General features: G+C 49.3%; 5 protein-coding genes across 5 annotated transcripts; 2 read left to right on the top strand and 3 right to left on the bottom strand.

The window, feature by feature from the left end:
• Positions 1–48: 48 nt before the first annotated feature.
• Positions 49–2,318, bottom strand: N7533_002008 (THO complex subunit THO1/HPR1; the record flags this gene model as incomplete). The annotated part of the gene is made up of 4 exons (XM_057098658.1): positions 49–1,656; positions 1,737–1,855; positions 1,912–1,990; positions 2,058–2,318. Coding segments are annotated over 4 exons (2,067 nt in total), but the record flags the coding sequence as incomplete, so codon positions are not given.
• A 242-nt stretch (positions 2,319–2,560) lies between these two features.
• On the top strand, positions 2,561–6,912 carry N7533_002007 (RNA helicase aquarius; the record flags this gene model as incomplete). The annotated part of the gene is made up of 5 exons (XM_057098657.1): positions 2,561–2,769; positions 2,829–2,929; positions 2,983–5,918; positions 5,962–6,451; positions 6,509–6,912. 5 exons carry the CDS (start codon positions 2,561–2,563, stop codon positions 6,910–6,912), a joined length of 4,140 nt encoding a protein of 1,379 aa, XP_056963793.1.
• A 1,578-nt stretch (positions 6,913–8,490) lies between these two features.
• On the bottom strand, positions 8,491–11,350 carry N7533_002006 (OPT family oligopeptide transporter; the record flags this gene model as incomplete). The annotated part of the gene is made up of 9 exons (XM_057098656.1): positions 8,491–8,762; positions 8,882–8,948; positions 9,000–9,289; positions 9,365–9,542; positions 9,592–9,855; positions 9,908–10,189; positions 10,245–10,361; positions 10,424–10,984; positions 11,045–11,350. The coding sequence occupies 9 exons, from the start codon at positions 11,348–11,350 to the stop codon at positions 8,491–8,493; spliced, it is 2,337 nt and encodes a 778-aa protein (XP_056963792.1).
• Positions 11,351–13,160: 1,810 nt separating this feature from the next.
• Positions 13,161–13,789, bottom strand: N7533_002005 (nuclear transport factor 2 family protein; the record flags this gene model as incomplete). The annotated part of the gene is made up of 2 exons (XM_057098655.1): positions 13,161–13,199; positions 13,268–13,789. The coding sequence occupies 2 exons, from the start codon at positions 13,787–13,789 to the stop codon at positions 13,161–13,163; spliced, it is 561 nt and encodes a 186-aa protein (XP_056963791.1).
• A 1,311-nt stretch (positions 13,790–15,100) lies between these two features.
• N7533_002004 (Zn(II)2Cys6 transcription factor) lies at positions 15,101–17,402 on the top strand (the record flags this gene model as incomplete). The annotated part of the gene is made up of 2 exons (XM_057098654.1): positions 15,101–15,154; positions 15,219–17,402. The coding sequence occupies 2 exons, from the start codon at positions 15,101–15,103 to the stop codon at positions 17,400–17,402; spliced, it is 2,238 nt and encodes a 745-aa protein (XP_056963790.1).
• Between the last annotated feature and the right edge of the window lie 561 nt (positions 17,403–17,963).

The raw sequence follows: 17,963 nt of genomic DNA, 5'->3' as shown, positions 1-17,963 counted from the left end.
TGTATGCATCCTGCCAAAACTTTCGCATGCGCCAAAGCCGGTTTGCCGTCAGCTTGCCGGCTCCTCTTTGGGATTATCTCCGGAAGCCGCACTAGACGCGGCGGCTTCGGCTTCGATGCCCATGCTTTCATCAGGGGCAGCCATTTCCTTCTGATCTTCTTCGTGTGCCTCCTCGGTGGCGAGAACGCTGATTTCCTCATCAGGAACCTCCGATGCATCCGGGGCTGGCGTATCTTGAGCACCGTCACCACCGTGCGAGATTTCCTTGGCGAGGTCGGGGGAATCTTCGGCGGCTTCCGTGGGCTGTGGGGTTTCGGTAGGCGCTGTGGCGCTTTCAAATAGAGCTTTGAGGTTCTTGCCATCCTCAATTCGATCGAAAGCCGCCAGCTTGGTCTTTGCAGATAGACGAAGGATGCGCCAGGTCTTGCTAGATTTGGATCTCAAGGCAGCATCCTTGTCATCTTGAGATTGTGCCATATCAATATCCATGTCGTCGTCCAGCATGCTCATCATCAAAGCGTCTGCGGCGGGTACTGAGATTCGATCTGATTCTTTGAGCCGCTCAATATTAGCCAGGGCCTCGCCGTCGGAGAGAAACTTGAAGTCCAATGATCCCATTGGCGAGGGACGAATCCGCTTATCAGCATATGTTTTAGTTGCTTGATCACGGGCAGACAAATATTCCGGTATCGTCACGGCCGGCTTTTCGATTGGCGGGCAGCCTTCAGCCTTCCACCGCGCCCAATTCTTGTCACGAGATAGAACAGTGTCGACCATGCGATAGTAAAAGTTTCCTCCATTGCCTTGACGAAGATATCCTTCAATGGCCGTTCTCATGCTGGCAGCCCATTTCGTATCCTCCTCGCTCAATACAAAGCCATATAGAACGGATTTATTTGTTAGATCAGCTGATCGAGATTTGGCCTTGGGCGTGAGAGACAACATGAAGTCGAGAAGGATGAGAGCTTGAACAAGTATGTGCCGCCTGAACGCCATATCGCTGATTTCGAGGTCGAAGAGGTCACGGCTGGTGAGATATTTGGGATTAAAGCTGGTGCCGACCTCAGTATCGTCCGCAACGCGTTTGCGCTTGTTCGGATTGCGAGTTTCTTCGGAAGATCGTTGTGATTTTTGATTCTCCAGGTCGGTGTTAATATTTTTGAAGGCAGACAGCGTAGCTTCCAGCCCAGTCTTGAACTTGGCAAAGCGTTCCGAGTCAAACGTCTTGGTCGGTGAGGAGAAATAGGATTGCAGACTCCAAAAGATGGGGTACAGAGCATCGAGGTCAACAGGCTCTTTTGCCTTCTTTTCTCTCCCCCCAGAAACCACCACCTTGGGGATCTGCGATGATGACGCCCCAGGTTCGCGATTGCCAGCCGGGGAAACCCCCTCTCCCTGACCCTCCGTTGTAGAATCTTCGTTGCCTTCGGTCATTGTGGTATCATCGTCATCGTTGCCCGCCGTCGGATTCGGAATATCGTCGTATGTGGTGACATTTTCGGTGTGAAACTCGCCCCGTAGATTGACCGAACTCTTATCGCCAAGCGGAAAGCTCTGGAAGAGGAATATGAAGACTCGTCCACAGAACACGGTATCTTCTGCGCGTGACAGTCGGCGGAGCAATTCGTTGCAGGATCTGAGGATGACCAAGCTTTTCTGTTTGAAGTGTTTCTTCACGTAGGTCAGCACAGGAATAGACTGGATCAACACCAAATGTTGGATCGCCGGAGACATACCTTGATATTCCTTTCTCGGCGCGACTCGAGATAATCGAAGACTGTACGACATCCATCGATAGTTTGACTGTCCAGTAATTCCTCGATGAGCCAGAAGATCAGTCCAGGTTCGCATTGCTCTGTATACGGCGTTAGCAGTGCCGGTGAGGTACAATTGATAGATCTAGGGACTGACCATTGTCGGAAAAGATAGAGACGATATCGAGTAGATTCCAGATGTGAATGAAATCAGGGTTATCGATCGAAGTAGAAGCCTATCGTAGGAAAGCTCCGGTTAGCTGATATTCCAAGCTGCCTGTCGCGTCAAAGACCCTTTCTTACCAGAATGCGATAGAACTTCTCCCGAAAAGCAATTTCCACCGCAGCAAGTCGCGTCTGCTGATTCAATTGCTGCACAGCTTTTTGTTCCTCACCCTCTGGGGCTTCCCAGATTGCCTTGCCTAGAAGCGTTTCGGTCAACGGGGGCTCAATCTGACCGTCAGGCTTGACCTGAACTGCGCGGTCCAAGAGACGGTCGACCAGCCCCTTGTAAACACGAACCGCATCTGTTTCGAGGGGGGGCCATCTTCCCGAGAAGAAAAAGCCTGGTCCAAAGGGTGTTTTGCGAAAGAGAGGGGGGAGGGGGGTGGATTGAGAGGCACAGAAAGAGAGAAGGTAGTTCACCCCAAGGAAGAGTTGCGGTTGCGGCTCGGCGGAGAAGAACGCCAAGACTGACCGAAAAAGCTCCCCCAGCTTCGCGCCGCAACTTCAATCCCGTCGCAGATTTCCCCTCACGCCCTTGACCAGCCCTCGTTCATCAGAACAAGGGAAAATTGAGTGCGGTGATGGCGCAAAGTCTCGAAGCGCGGCCAACAGTGGTGGATTTCCGTGAGGATAGCCCGTGGCTGAAGCTAGCCAAGACACATTGGTTGGACGTCAAGGTTCGCAAGGTCAAGCCAGACGTGATCAAGAAGCAATTGTGGGATCCATTGGAGGCCGAGGGCTTCACTAATCGATCGCTGTTAATTCTGGAGAATCTGAATGTCTTAGAGAAGTATGTTGTCCGCGCTTGACAGTTGATGCTTTATCCCCGCAGGGCTAACGTGATCGCAGGTTTCTGTGGCCAACGTACACGGAGGATGCTTCTAACCACCATGTTCTCTTGATTGCGCTTATTGTGAGCGTGAAACACCGCGAGCATCTGCCGATATGGGGTAAGTGGACGCGACAGCGTGTGGGACGAAGCAAAGGCTAACGTTGAAAACAGACATTTTCTCGGACCGCGGCGACGACTTCTCGACTCTATTTCATCGAATCCTGTCAATGAGCATCGATCCTTCACTGCCGACTCAGTCACGCCTGTCAATCATCTCATTCATTATCGGCGCCTTTCAATCCCTCGAGAACGTCCTGATCCGGAAAGAATGCGCCCCGCTCGTTTCGATTTCGATTTGGCACAATCTGGCCAGCGAGGACGCCCGAGAGAATCTCGTTGCGCAATTCCCAGCGCTCAAGAAAGCGTGGAGGGCCGCTGGCAAGCGATATGATGCTGGGGATGAGCCAACTCAAGCGAAGATGCGATTCGAGCGATCTTGGCTGTATACGATGCTGCTCGATTTCCTGCGGAGGATGAATGGCTCAGAAAAGGAACAGTCTGAAAATTTGCAGTACTGTGAGCGATTCTTGGAGCTTCTGGTTGATCTCCTTAGCCAGCTTCCAACTCGACGCTATGTGAATACGCTGCTTAAGGACCTTAACATTATGCCCGCCATTCGTCTTTCACAGCAGTATCAAGGACCTGAGAACGCCCTTCTCCGTGATTTCTACAACCTCCTAGGACATTTTGTCAACTTCGCCATTGATGATTATTCCGGCGAGGCCCTTGCCCCGCAAGCAGTCTATGATCGTCATTGCCAACAGCTGGCGCGGCTCCAGAGAACCTCCATGAAGCATTTTAAGGACAAGTTGATGATCCTCGCCTTATCCAATCTTGGTTCTATCGAACAGCGGTCCGAGCTGGAGGGACAACTTTCTTCATTGAGTGAAGCGGAGCTTGAGAGTCTTTGCTCCCTTCTTGGATTCCGAACTACCTATCCCAAATCTTGCGGTATCATTCCAGACACAAGGTTCTACACGGAGGTGCTTGCTTCTTTCTACGAGCGTAAGCCTTCGTTCCAGGAGGCTACCTCTAAGCTGAGCATTGTGCCCACCGAAACCGATCTATATGACCCAGCGCTGCTGAGGAACGAGTCCTACGATGGTTCAAGGCCTCTCGCCATCCCGAAGCTGAACTTGCAATATTTGAGCATTGGTGATTTTCTTTGGCGCTCATTCCTTCTCTACCGATCGGAGGCCTTTTTCCAAATCCGCAAGGACATGGAATCGGTCGTGAAGCGTATGCAGCCCCGCGCAAACCGCGATGGAAGCTTGAAATTTGAAGGATTCTCCCGCATGGCCATCCCCGTCGAAAAGCCCGCTATTATTGAAGTTGCTCCCGCGAAGGTCGGCTCTCCCAACCCTGCCTTTATTCGTGCCGAAATTGCCATTGAGGTGGGCAGATTGGCAGATCACATCCGCAAAGAGTGGGAAGGCCTTCGCCCGGACGATGTTATCTATCTTCTGGCAGTTCAGCCATCTTCACCCTCTCGACACGCAAATGATGAGAATGCCGAGGGTCCTCACATGACATATCTTCGAACGGCAGAGATTGTGCAGGTTCTTGATGAGCAAGGCCGTCAGCTGCGTCAGCCAGTCTCTGGTCAGTCAAATGGGCACAACTCCCGTCCGCGGGTGCGTCGACTGCTAGTCAATTTAGAAGCATCCGCGTTTAAAGCGGACAAGGACCGCCAAGCGCAAGGAAAGCCCGATGTCTATCCCTTGATTAACGTGGTTGCTCGGAGAAAGGGTCGGGAAAACAACTTCAAGTCTATCCTAGACACTATGCAGAAGCTCATCGTCTCTGACGTTGCACTCCCGTCTTGGCTCCAGGACATCTTCCTCGGGTACGGCGATCCCTCTGGCGCCCAATATTCACAACTTTCCAACAAACTCCAATCCATTGACTTCCAAGATACATTCCTCGACTGGGCTCATCTTGTCGAAAGTTTCCCTGGCAGGTCTATCGAGCCTTCTGGAGCCGAGTCTTCGAGTTTTGGACCTCCTTATGTTCTTGAAACTGTTGAAAGTGAACCAGTGCCAGCTGAAGCTCCCTCAAAGAAACGCCGGAAAGAACAAGCCGAGCCGACTGGGGTTTCTAGCACCTTGCGTGTCTCATCCTACAAGCCGCCCAACCCGGGGCCTTACCCTGTTGATGCACCCAAACTCAATACTGTGCGGTTCACCCCAGCCCAGGTGGAAGCAATTGCTTCTGGTACACAACCGGGACTCACTGTCATTGTTGGCCCCCCTGGAACTGGCAAGACCGATGTCGCCACTCAAATAATCAACAACCTTTATCATAATTTCCCCAACGAGCGAACGCTTCTCATTGCACACAGTAACCAGGCCCTTAACCAGCTCTTCCAAAAGATCACCGCCCTTGACATCGACAAACGTCATCTGTTGCGATTGGGTCACGGCGAGGAAGAACTGGACACTGATTCCAATTTTAGCAAGTTTGGACGGGTCGAATCATTCCTTGATAACCGGAACCATTATCTTTCAGAAGTGATGCGACTAGCAGCATCTCTTCAGGCCGAAGGCGCACACGGAAACTCTTGCGAAACTGCAGGTTACTTCAACACAGTTTATGTCCAGCCTGCATGGGCCAAGTTCTGGGACCAAACGAAGGCAGACATCTCGAACGAGGACATGATCACCGCTTTCCCATTCCACGAATATTTCTCAAATGCCCCTCAACCTTTGTTCGATGCTGCTGCTCCCAAGGACACGCTCTTGGACATTGCCTCTGGCTGTCAACGACACATTGAAAGGATCTTCTCTGAGCTCGAAGATATCCGACCCTTTGAGATTCTGCGTCAACCCCGCGATAAGGCCAACTACCTCCTCATCAAGGAGGCCCGAGTTATCGCCATGACCTCCACCCACGCAGCTATGCGTCGCCAAGAGATCGCCGACCTGGGCTTCCATTACGATAACGTTGTCATGGAAGAAGCCGCGCAGATCACCGAGATTGAAAGCTTCATCCCATCCGCTCTGCAGAACATGAAGAACGAGCACGGCGAGCCTCCGCTCAAGCGAGTTGTCATGTGCGGAGACCACTTCCAAAATTCCCCCCGTCATTCAGAACATGGCATTCCGCCAGTACGCACACTTCGAGCAGTCTCTCTTCCTACGCCTGGCGCGCCTGGGTGTGCCCCTCATCACACTGGACAAGCAAGGCCGTGCCCGACCAAGTATCGCCGAGCTTTTCCGCTGGAGATACCCCGAGCTCGGAGACCTTCCTGCCGTCGAGGCCGAGGAGTTCAAGCTGGCTAACCCAGGATTCAAGTTCGACTACCAGTTCATCAATGTCCCCGACTATCAGGGCAATGGCGAGCGGGAGCCAACGCCTCACTTCATCCAAAACCTGGGTGAGGCCGAGTACGCCGTGGCTTTGTACCAGTACATGCGCTTGCTGGGTTACCCGGCGTCGAAGATCTCGATTCTCGCTACCTACGCTGGACAGACGGCGCTGATTAAGGATGTATTGAAACACCGCTGCGCGAAGAATTCCATGTTCGGCATGCCGAAGATCGTGACTACTGTGGACAGATACCAAGGCGAACAGAATGACTGTAAGATCGCCCCCCGTTTCCTGCTACCAATACCCCTCTTGCTAATATCTTTTGCAGACATAATTCTTTCCTTGACCCGTACACGCACCGTGGGATACCTGCGTGACGTCCGCCGCCTCACCGTCGCACTATCCCGCGCTAGACTGGGCATGTACATCCTCGGTCGCCGCGAGGTCTTCGAATCCTGCTACGAGCTCAAGCCGGCCTTCGATCGACTCCTGCAGCGCCCGGATAAGCTGATGCTTGCCCCTGGCGAGATGTTCCCCACCACGCGAGCGCTGGACGCCGAGATTGAGGGCACTCCTATGGAAAGCGTCGAACATCTGGGTCAGTACGTGTTCGAGATGACCCAAGCCAAGGTGAAGGCAATGGGTGATGGGGCGATGGTCGTCGATGATGAGACACCGGCGGATGAGGACGGGGAGCAGCTTGGAGCGGATGACGATGAAGTTATTGTATGAACAGAATATGCGTTTTCTTTGATAGATCCATGTTGGTATTGGATTCCAGATAGCGAATGAATCTCGTGGGCCAATGATATTTCATTTCATTTGATTTCAAGTATTCAAATCGAGATTTGGTAACTATATCATGGAACCATTGCACTGGATTCATCCAGAATCCTGACAATTCCCCGGGAACCAAATCGTAGCGGCAATCGACCCCGTGTTTCCCAAAAATTTTAAAGCTCTGCAACGCCTTCGCGCCGAAGCTGTCCTGCCCGCACGGGCGACAGAGCGCAAGACTGGAGGAGATAAAGGCCAGCAGAAATGCGCAATCTGCGTGCACCACCGTAGAAATGATCGAGATATGAATGAAAAGTCGAAAAAGTGCAATCCGCGTGCGCTCAAGTGCTTTTCAACGCTACGTTCGTTTCAGTTTTGTGCATTCCCGCCAGAATCTTTCCAGCGCGTCTCCACGGCCGTTGGAGGACAAGGCTGGTCTCGGTGGGCACTCGGTATGGGAGGAATCAACGGACAAGAACGGAGCAGAAATAAAAGAAGCCTGGACATCCTATCAGAATTGGAAAGTCTGCTGTTTCTGAATGCATTGGCTCACTTTCAGGACTGGACTGAGATATCAAAGGATCCGGGGAGACCGTGGCTAGTAACCTGAGGGAGGCCCTGCGGGCTTCGAGGGTGGGACACGCACGGGCGGTCCTTGGGGCTCGGTAGCCAAGGGCGAAGGGCGGTGTACCTTGACTGATATGTTTTTCTTGCTCCCCTGAGGCTTGGGTATTCTTGTTGATGTTTGTCATTGTTATCTTATTTGTTTTCTGTTGACTGATGAACAACAACAATTTATCGGCTGATCAAGTATTCCAAGGTTGACGTTGAGCATCCACCACCACAGTGTGCAATTGACCAAGTGAAACCTTCAAGACCTCCCGCCCTTAGTAAAACTATCCTATCCATACAAATTGCTTAATCGAAAAAATATCAGAGTACTGAGAATATGATTGGGTAGGTGCTAAGTAGAATAATGTTCATGTCCCCGACACTGATATACCCTGCTAGGAAGTAGTGACATGCTAACACCAGTCAAGTATCTCTTGGCCCCAAATCCCCCTTATAGCTATTTCAAAGCGACTTGCACGATGGAATAATCAGTGTCCAAATTTGCATAGGTGATTCTAGTAATTTTACGACGCTTGAACACCACCCACTCGTGAGTAACTTGATTTGCTTCAGTTCCGCAGAGTTTCAAGGTGACTGAAAAATGGTTATCGAAAATAGAATCGAATAAAATGAACTTGAATATTATCTCAGTCCTATAAAAATCAAAGATCGAACGTGATCCTGCCCGGTTGAGATCAGCGAATCGCAACTACAACCGAAGCCACCCAGAACTAACATCGAAGTCCGTGGGTTGAATAATTCAATATAAACAAACCTGGCAACATACCAGTAGTAGTATCACTTTGGAAACAAGCTCATTATTATTTTGAATCTACTATTGCAGCAAGGTATCTAATTATGGCAAGTTGAAGTCCATCATCCACGTGACTACATAATATCCCCCACAAGTCCCACCGAACCCTAATCTGACGTTGGGCACCAATCATAATTCCCCGAGGAATTGTTCCCCCACCAGGACGGCATTGGCCTGCTCGGCCCGCCAGCGCCAAATACTGCAAATGAAAGGATGAACAGAACGGTTAAACTGGCGCCATCAAACGCACCAGTAACCAGATATGAGTAATCCTTGAAGATCCTCGGCTTGTAGTTCCGCAGATAGAACTGCACGTAAAGCCCAGAAACAATCCACGTAAGTAGCACGCATGCCTGCGACTGATTATAGGGAATGTATCCTTTCGCAGAAAAATTGTTAGCTTGATATTGAGGGGAGGGTTGCGTGCGTGCGTGCGGGCCAGCCGGAAGTCAACGAGCTGCGCCTCGCAGCAACCATTTTATTATTATTTTGACTTACCTGCGTATTGGATGAATTGTGCCATGTTAATATCAGCAACGTCGAAATTGCCGATTTTCGGAACGAACTAATTTTTGTTAGTATAAGATCGCGAGGGTGGGTCGCGGAGCTCGAGTACCTGGTAGAAGAGACGATGAACGATGACGGCGGCACCTCCGATGGCCACACCAATTGGCACCATGGAGTAGGGAGCACCAGATCTATACAGATACGGAGCAAGTGCCCAAGAAGCGGCATTGGTGTTGTAAGCCTGGCTGGTTGCACCGCTCCAGGAAGAATTTCCGTTGCCATCGGCGAGGAGCTCTCGGTTGCTTCCCACGATAGAGATCATCACTGCGTAGTTGATGAACCCACCGAGAATAGTTCCATACATTTGAGTGAGGAACATTATGCGAGGGGGAATCTTGACTAAATTACCTGTCAGCATTGGGGAACATTTGGCCGCATAGTAGCATATCCACCAGTAGTAGTACTACTACTTACGGTATTCTCCCATCTTGAGGTCATTTGAAAGATTGACAGCGTTCGTGATAACGTTATGTGACCAGGCTGCAAAATACATATTGCCAATTGGACGACCGGGAAGCATCAAGCCTGCCAACATCTTTGAAATGTTGTTTGTCGCAATACCGTTGCCGTAGCGAGAGTAAAGAATGACACTCTATAAACAGTCAGTCAAAGGCCATAAATTAATTGACTAGATCACTCACGAATGGGGCAATGATGATTCCCACAACCAACGAAACAATGTAAGCCCAGACTGGCAGGGTAATGTTCTCTTTCAGAACCACAATGAGGCCCAGGATAAAGCTGCCGACAAGTACAATGATATACCACCACCATGGTGTCTCCTTGTAATGCTTTGCCATGTGGTCATGATGCCGATCGTCGAATCTTCCTTCCCTGGCGCTTTTGTATGCTCGTTTAATATCACTTCCCCAGAACAAAATACAATGAACGATCAAGGCGCCGATCTATCGTTTTTATTAGCTTCCACTGTGAACAAAGTACTTTGGCGGTTCTTACAGCAGCATTTGCCATGAACATTGCAAACGCAAATGTTCCCGTTAGCTTGGGAAGCCCTTGTTCCAACAACGCAGCCTCGTCAAGTACACCGCCTGGGAATACAGTGCTGACGGGGTATGCTGTTCCATTGGCGTTGAGAAGCCTTGTTGACATAAAAGGGAGTGATCTCGAGTTCCATCCATTGCCATAATAAATTCCAAGCATGGCGACAAAGCAAGCACCAAGTCCGACCATTTGATGAAGTTGTAGTTTCAATGGAAGGGAAGTTTGGAAGGATGTGAGCTTTGAATGTTAGCTTTCAAAAACAACTTGGCAAATCAACAGCAAGGTTTCTTACATATTGCCAGTCAAGCGAAATAGAAAAGAGACCAAGACCTTCGTTATTGGTAGCGCCGCCGAAAAGGTTAGTCAAAACTTCGGCCGTGCTACCTGTGGCTTTCTGCGCGGCCAGACACTGTAACCGACGAATTAGTGAGTGAGACCCATAAGCTCCGAAATAATCACAAGACCACGCACCGGAATAGATATGGAGTTTAACCATGGAAATATATAGGCCGGGAAGATTTCATACACAGACATCCCGGCAAAAGCATACCAGAAATATCTGAGCGGCTTTGAATTTTTCACTTGTTGCCAGTGAAGTCCCTGGAGCGTCTTGACGGTGGGCAAGGTACTCCAATATACGGCCTCGGTATGCCAGACAGCAATAGGGCGCATGATTCCACATAAGCCATAGCCGAAAAGACCAATCGAGATGGTGCTCAGAATGACGGTGGCCGCACTGATGGGAATATCGTAAAACAGGTCCTGAGCAGCCCATACCTGGGAGACAGAAGAAACATTCGAGGCCGAGGTAGCAGTGATCGCGGCAATAGAATGTTCTTTCAACGACCAAGGACCAGAATTAATGAATTTGAGAAACAAAATCCATTTTGGCAGTTTTCCTTGGCCGTTTTTAGCCCTCCATCTTGTCTCGAATTTTTCACCTCGCGGGAGTAATTTAGCCCACGCATTGCCCACAAAGTAGGAAATGAGAACAATAAAAGTCCCCTGGATGGTAATAAGAGTTGGTTTGAACTGGAAATAAGTCTCATATTAGTTGCTTTGAAAAGTCTAATAATCAATTGATCGCCTTACTTGATAAATTTGGTTCATTACTGCTTGAAAACAAGCCAAGCCCGACGCAATGATGATACTCCGAAAAGTCAAGACATTATCGAAATCATCCCGTAGTGGTATCAAGTGAGCGGAAGCGTCAGCACCGGTGATGATAACAACATTGTCGCTGTTGCGGTCACTTTCAAGGCCGGTGTCTTCCTCATCGGCCTTGACATCCTTTTTCCCAGAAAGCACATTGACAGCGGTCTTTTCGTCCAGTGTGACCGGTTCGGAGACAGAAAGGTCACTGTCCTTTTCGGACGAGACGGCTATGGTTGAGGCCATCCTGTGTCGTGCTCAATATGTAGAAAGTCTCGCCCAGCGTTTGATCGTTCATTCAAATTGCCATACTGGTCGGGGGAGAACCAGCCTTTTAAGGATTTCTGTATGTGGCAAGGGCTTCACGCCAATGCCAGACACAAGGCCCAAGTAAAGACGATAGCTTCGTGGTACAATCCAACTAACAAATTAGCCATCGCGCTCGGAAGACTTGGTAGCTCTTTGTGTTTTCCATCGCCCCGCCACAGAGACATAGATTGCGTCGGGGAGAACCTTTCCTATCCTATGGTTAATTAATTAGTGCGACACAGGGGTGGTGTAGCATTCCGGAAAACAGCTTGGTCGCATCTCAATCAAGACCGGCCTTTCCTCTCTAGCTCTAGCGCTACTACGTTAAAATCCTGGTTCCAACTTTCGTTATGTCGCATGGTGAAGGGCTCATGTTGTGCTCCTCGAGGAATAATTAGGGCAGCTTAATCCACTCACGAAGTAAGTATAAGAGTACCATGATGCTTCATCGGCACATTCACCATGAGTTTCCTGATTTTTTTTTTTACCTTTAGAGACATATCTTTTTCAATTTCTCTGTCTTTTCGCATGAACGGAGGGTGGAGATTCTTTGCCGATGATATCCCCTGGTCGCGTTGTTGCGTCAGCACCTGACAAGATAACGCGATCCAGTAGCGCCAACTTGAATGTCCGGTGTTTCCCGCAACCGCTTTGTCGCCAACACGATCCAAGTCGATACGCGCATATAGAGATGGCCAATGGAAGCTCGATTAATTCAAGGCCTAACCCCGCGCGATTTGAGGAAGCGGGGTGCCGACGGACGTCCAGGACCACGCGTACATGTACCATATGGTGGCGGAATAGATAAGATGGCGAATAGCACTGGAGCAACTGCCATGTGTCTTAGAATTGTCCAATTGGCTTTTTCATATAGTAGATGTTGGAAAATCTGTGACCCAACGTGAAGTTTTGGCTTTGGCCTTTATCGTGCTAGTAGTAGAGGATTCGGCATTAGTGGGGAGGAGCACGCAAATAGACCCGAGACCGATCTAAGCGATGTTTTACTTTAGGCATTTTAGTATCATATGAGCGGTTCGCTCATTTTCACAGCAGGGAAAAAATTGTTGCCAGTGGATATGTGATCCTACTATCCCATGGCTGATTGTACCATCTTCATGTTTTAAGCCTGGAAGTGGACGAAACTTTCTGCTGATTTATCAATCATATCACCATCATTCAGACTTGTTTTTCTCTCTTCTTTCCTCGTGATATTTAAGACCCGTGCGAAGTTCCTATTAGCGGTGTCGCGTAGTGAAAAGTATACTAGGCTGTGGCATCTGCCGTGCCCCACGAGGGGCAAGTAGCTTAGATTCCTGTACTTCTGTCGGAAAGTATAGCTGGAACCAACTTGAAGGCTCCGCATTTGAGCCCTCGGAAATAAGTTGCCTTGTAATGCGGTGCCTATAGTAGTAAAAGAAATAAAGCGATGGGTTATAAAGAACTTACCCCCCCCCTGAGTTCTTTTTTAACTAGTACCTAGTACCTGATAGACTGTCGATCCAACAGAGCCTTGACAAAGAAAACAAGTCTGCTCTAAACTACTTCGTGGATGAATTTCATGGAGCCCAATCATTCCTTGATTGAATTTGAAGCCTTTAGTGTTTTGTTAAGGTACTAGTATGAAGGTCCGTAATGCCGAAATGGTGATCACGTTCGTAGGGTGAAAGAGGAGGTGCCACTGAAAGGCAAGCCCCGAGATTATATCATCAGCATGACCGTGCAACATCATCCAGTCATGATTGATAATTTAGCAGACGAAAACAGTCAGGTTTCCAATGAGCGGACCCTAGATAAAAATTCGTCAATGACCACACCTGGGCAATCGATACCCATCATCAACGAAAGAAAACTCACCATGTAGACCAAGTTGCGATGGACAATCCGCCAAGAACCTCCAGTTTGACGCTCCCAGTTATCCTGATATTGACCATAGGCATATAAGGCCTGGTTCGCGCTGGACCCCTTACCAAAATGAGAAGCCTGGTAGTATGTGACGGACCGCGCAGTGGTGGGTGATAGTACATCGATCCATTGGGTGCCGTATAAATGCTGCGTGGTTACACATACTAGGCTTGCTTTCAGGGACGATTGAATAGTAGTCAGCGGGTGTAATACGTTGAGAGGTGCTGAATAGTTGGCTGTCGCATCGGCGGTGAACACCTTGCTGAGGGCATCAAAGTTCTTTCCGTCAATAGCGAAGGGATATATGGCCAGCGTGTTCCGGATCGCATCAATTGTGCCTGCGTCGGTATAAGCCTCCGGTTTGCAGCTATCGGCAAGAGATGAAATTGCAATGGCGGCAACGTTGGTGGTCGAGGATGCAATGGCCGAGCCAACCAAGGATAAGGAGAGTGTGTAAAGAGCAAGGAGCTTCATTTTTAGTCGCTGAATTTCCAATAGCGGCAGGCAAAAGTTTTAGACGCAATTTTTAATGTGGGTGGGCGGTCGTTTAGTATTTATTTCAGCCTGGGCCCTGCAGAACCCCCGCATCTGACAGCCCCGGATCTCACAGTTTGCCCACTGGCAGGTGCTTCCCCTGAGGCTCGGATTTAAGACGAGATTCGGAGTTATTAGTTTTGCTTCAAGACAAGCGACCGTTTAGCGCGTAGATATAGAGAGTGCGATTGGTTAACAGCACATACTATTCTGTAAATATTAGATTAAAGGAACGTGTCCCGCAATGGCCCCCAAATACTTGACGAGATCGGCCCAATTGCTAAAAGACTTAAAAAATGTGGCTAGTAGCTAAGACCAGTAGCGTAAAATACGTTTCAAAACACTGCAATGGGAGTGGGCGCATCGCCACGAACTGGTAACAAAAGGTGAATGCGATGAGCGTTGGATCAATGCACTTATATAATACGTTATATACTAATAACCTTGCAAGCCCGAAGCCGAATGGATTGATAGATTGAAGCCAGAGCCAGCATGCCTAGCGGATATCGCTGAAGACAGAAATAATGCCTCAACAAGAAACAAGAGAAAGGCTTCGTGAATAGCTTCGAAGAAATCTGATAAAATCAAAACAATACTGTCTCTATTATGCTGAAATTGCAAAGAAACGCCGATTGTAAATAAAAGTGTTCCGAACAATTAGAAATACGTTATAATAATACGGACGGTGAGGGCCGCTCTTAAGTATGGTAAAAAAACAAAAACACCAGGTATTTCGAAAAAAAGCCACGGACCTTTGGTGGCAGAACGTAAATTTTGAGAAAAGTCTGGGAAATTACAATATCATATAAGATGTTATGATACAGAACATTTGCCGACCTCACTCATCCTCCGGGGCCACCATCCCCAAGTTTATTTGCAAAGACTAATTTTTGCGTCGTATAAAAAAGGTTCAGAAAAACACAAATAATACGAAGAGAAAGTGTCAACGGTAATGAATTGATTTCTTGTGATAGGACAGTAAATGTTGGAAAAAGAAAATGGACATCTTCGCATAACCTCAAGATATCACGAAATGTTGTCAACCAGTGGTCCAGATCTAGGGCACCACACACTTTATATTTACGTAAACCTACCTTAATCAATCTCATCCATTATTGGCTGTTCCCTTTATCATTCTCAAACAGGCAAAAGGATCCCGCGTGGAGTAGTGCGGGGGAGATTGCCGCGATTGACTTGGCGGAACAACTCTAACGACTCCGCAATGTCGGTTCTTCATTCTTGACTACAACCATGCGTCGAGTCAAGAAGTCCCGTAACGGGTGTTCTCGGTGCAAAAGTAAGCGAGTGCGTATATTCTCTCCGAGGTTCTAGGTGCTTGTGAGACTCTATAGCTAATACAGATCAACAGGTCAAGTGTGGAGAGGAGAAGCCTCACTGCCATCGCTGTACGCGCCTCGGGGTCCGATGCCCCGGTTATGTACAGTCTCTGAAATGGGTCACCAACTATGACGAGCCCAGTCCTGGAGCTTCGTCTGATGTCAAAGCCCTGAGTCCTCCTGCGCCGACTCACATATCACCGAAACAGCCTTCGCACTCTACAGAACAGATCATACCAAATGATGACCCCACCGGCGACAGCGAGCCTCCGCATAGTCTGGATTCTTCGGGATTCGGTATTGGTGGTTCGGATTCTCTTTGCGATCACTTGTGGGATATGCCAGGCCATGGATCCTTGCCTGAACTGTCCGATCTATGCCCATCTCCAATCCCGACATCATCGGCATTCCAGCAGTCGCACCAGGCGGCCGATGACTTTATCTCATCTGTAGACAGTGCAGTCGACCTCTCACACTTTCTCTCCCTGATTGCACCATCAAATACAGAAGAAGAGGGAGGAGAAGGTGAAGGGGCAGGGGGAAGCAGTATATACCGTGATTTCTCCCCATCGACCATTGTACGCAGCTATCCTCCAGCACAACAGCGATCAACATCTCGCGACTTCAGGTCAATATCCCGGCCATTAAACAACCCATCATGGACACTCATCGAATACTACTTCAAAGAGGTCGCAGCCCTCTTCTCCAGCTATGACAGCCAAATGAACCCTTTCCGCACAACCGTTTCCCGACTCTGGGGCTCATCACTAGCAATGTGCCGCACAATGCAAAGCATGGCTGCAGCAACCCTAGTAAACGACTTCCCACAGTTCGGGCCCCTAGGCCGCAAAATGCGAGACGAGGCCGTGGAAATCATCACCCGCGAAGCAGTCATGGACGACAAAGCCCTCCTCGCCCTCCTCATGCTCGGCCAAACAGCCAGCTGGCACGACCCAAAGGACCTGGGCATATCATTCTTCAACCTACTCCGCAAACAACTGACTACAACCGGCTCATCCTCCACTCCAGACTTCGGTTTCGTAAAAAGCACAAGCAACAACTACCGTTTCTTCGAAGAAGCTCTCATATACTGGGAAATGCTCCTCTCCTTCGTCGCAGACACAGACATGGTCTCTTCAGACTCGCAAGCCTCGTCAACAGGCGAGACCCTTGTCTTGCAACGAGTGCCACACCCTTGGACGGGCATCGCGCGCGATACGCAATTTACAGTCCACGAAGTAGGCCGCTTAGTCCGACGTGAACGACAACGCGTCCGAGCCCACAGATTCACCAGCCAAGAAGAAATCGCCCGCGCCCAAATCGCCATCGCCAAGGCCCGAGAACTAGAAGAACGACTCTTGGCCCTGGCACACCCGGCAGAAGCGGAAATCGTCTCGCCCGGCGACGACGAAACGCCCGTCTGGCATCTCCTCACCATGGCGGAGGTTTACCGGTGTACGGGCCTGATGCAATTATATCGCGTGTTTCCCGACCTGCTTCGAAACCGTTTATCGAATCCCTCCTCGGCATCTACTTCCGCAGACCCATTCTTCCCAATCGATCTAGACAGCATGAACATGTCAGCCGGAGGGGGTTTTTGCGATACAAATACGAACGCAAGTGCCGGATCGGCTCAAGCAGGTCTATCGAATTCAAATGCAAATGCAAATGCAAATACAGCACAACATCATCCCACGCAGCCCTCACCCTCCACAACGAATACAATCACAGACAACGACCCCTCCGACTCCGACGCCCTATATAATACCTGGCTCACCGAATTCGCCATAACAACTCTCTCCCGCCTAAAGACCATCCCCCTCGAGTCCCGCACAAGATGTCTACAGCCCTTTCTCCTCGTCGCAGCGAGCAGTGAGCTCCGCCTCCCACGCTCCCACGCGCACCACACGTCCCCCAATACCCCGCAGAATACTAGTAGATACCAACCTCAACCGCACACGCCAGATGAGCTCGAAAACGACTACCACGACGACAGCGAACAGCCCAGTATCTCGATGGAAGCGATTGAAATTTCCCGCACGAGAAGATTTATTCTCGGCAGATTGACGTCGTTTCTGCACGTGTTGCCGCCGAAACCGATTAATGTGTGTTTGAGGTTAGTGAGGGAGGTGTGGAGGCGAATGGATGCGGGCGAGATGGAGGTTTATTGGATTGATGTTATGATTGAGAAGGGGTGGGAGACTACCATGGGGTAGTTGAGTTTGATTTCAGGTTGCTTCAACTGTGACGAGATGGGTTGTAAACCTGGAACTTCAAGTACATTGGAAGTACTACATTTACTAGTACTAGGCTGGAAAAAATTCAGTCCCATAACTGAATATATGATTATGATATGATATGTGCAAGGGTTTGAGAAAATAGGAGATGAAAGTGTGAATAAAGTGATATTAATGTATCTCATAGCCCAACCACAATGGACAGACACACCAGCGCCAGAAACATGCACATGCCAAACCCGAGAGGTTTTTTTTTCATCAATAAGTGAGGAGATAGTTAGAGTGAGTAAGGTGTAGCGTGATGGAGACCCCGCTTCCAGGGAGAACAAGTAAACAAAAAAGGGATAATAAAAAGATAAGAACCAAAACAAATGCAAGAATAGAAGGTAGTAGGGAGAAAAGAAGAAAGAAAGGAACTAGAAGAGCAGTAAGAGTGAGAATGAAGCAGGGCTCTGGACAATGGTTTCCAATGGGTTCATAAAGGTTGGGTGTATCATGCATAGGAGGGAAAATGTGTACAGAGAATGAGACAGAATTGGG

Source organism: Penicillium manginii, assembly GCF_028828005.1.
Source record: "Penicillium manginii strain IBT 31320 chromosome Unknown utg000002l:1.0-5564898.0:1.0-5567710.0, whole genome shotgun sequence".
Lineage (NCBI taxonomy): Eukaryota > Fungi > Ascomycota > Eurotiomycetes > Eurotiales > Aspergillaceae > Penicillium > Penicillium manginii.
This window is presented reverse-complemented; position numbering and strand designations above follow the sequence as displayed.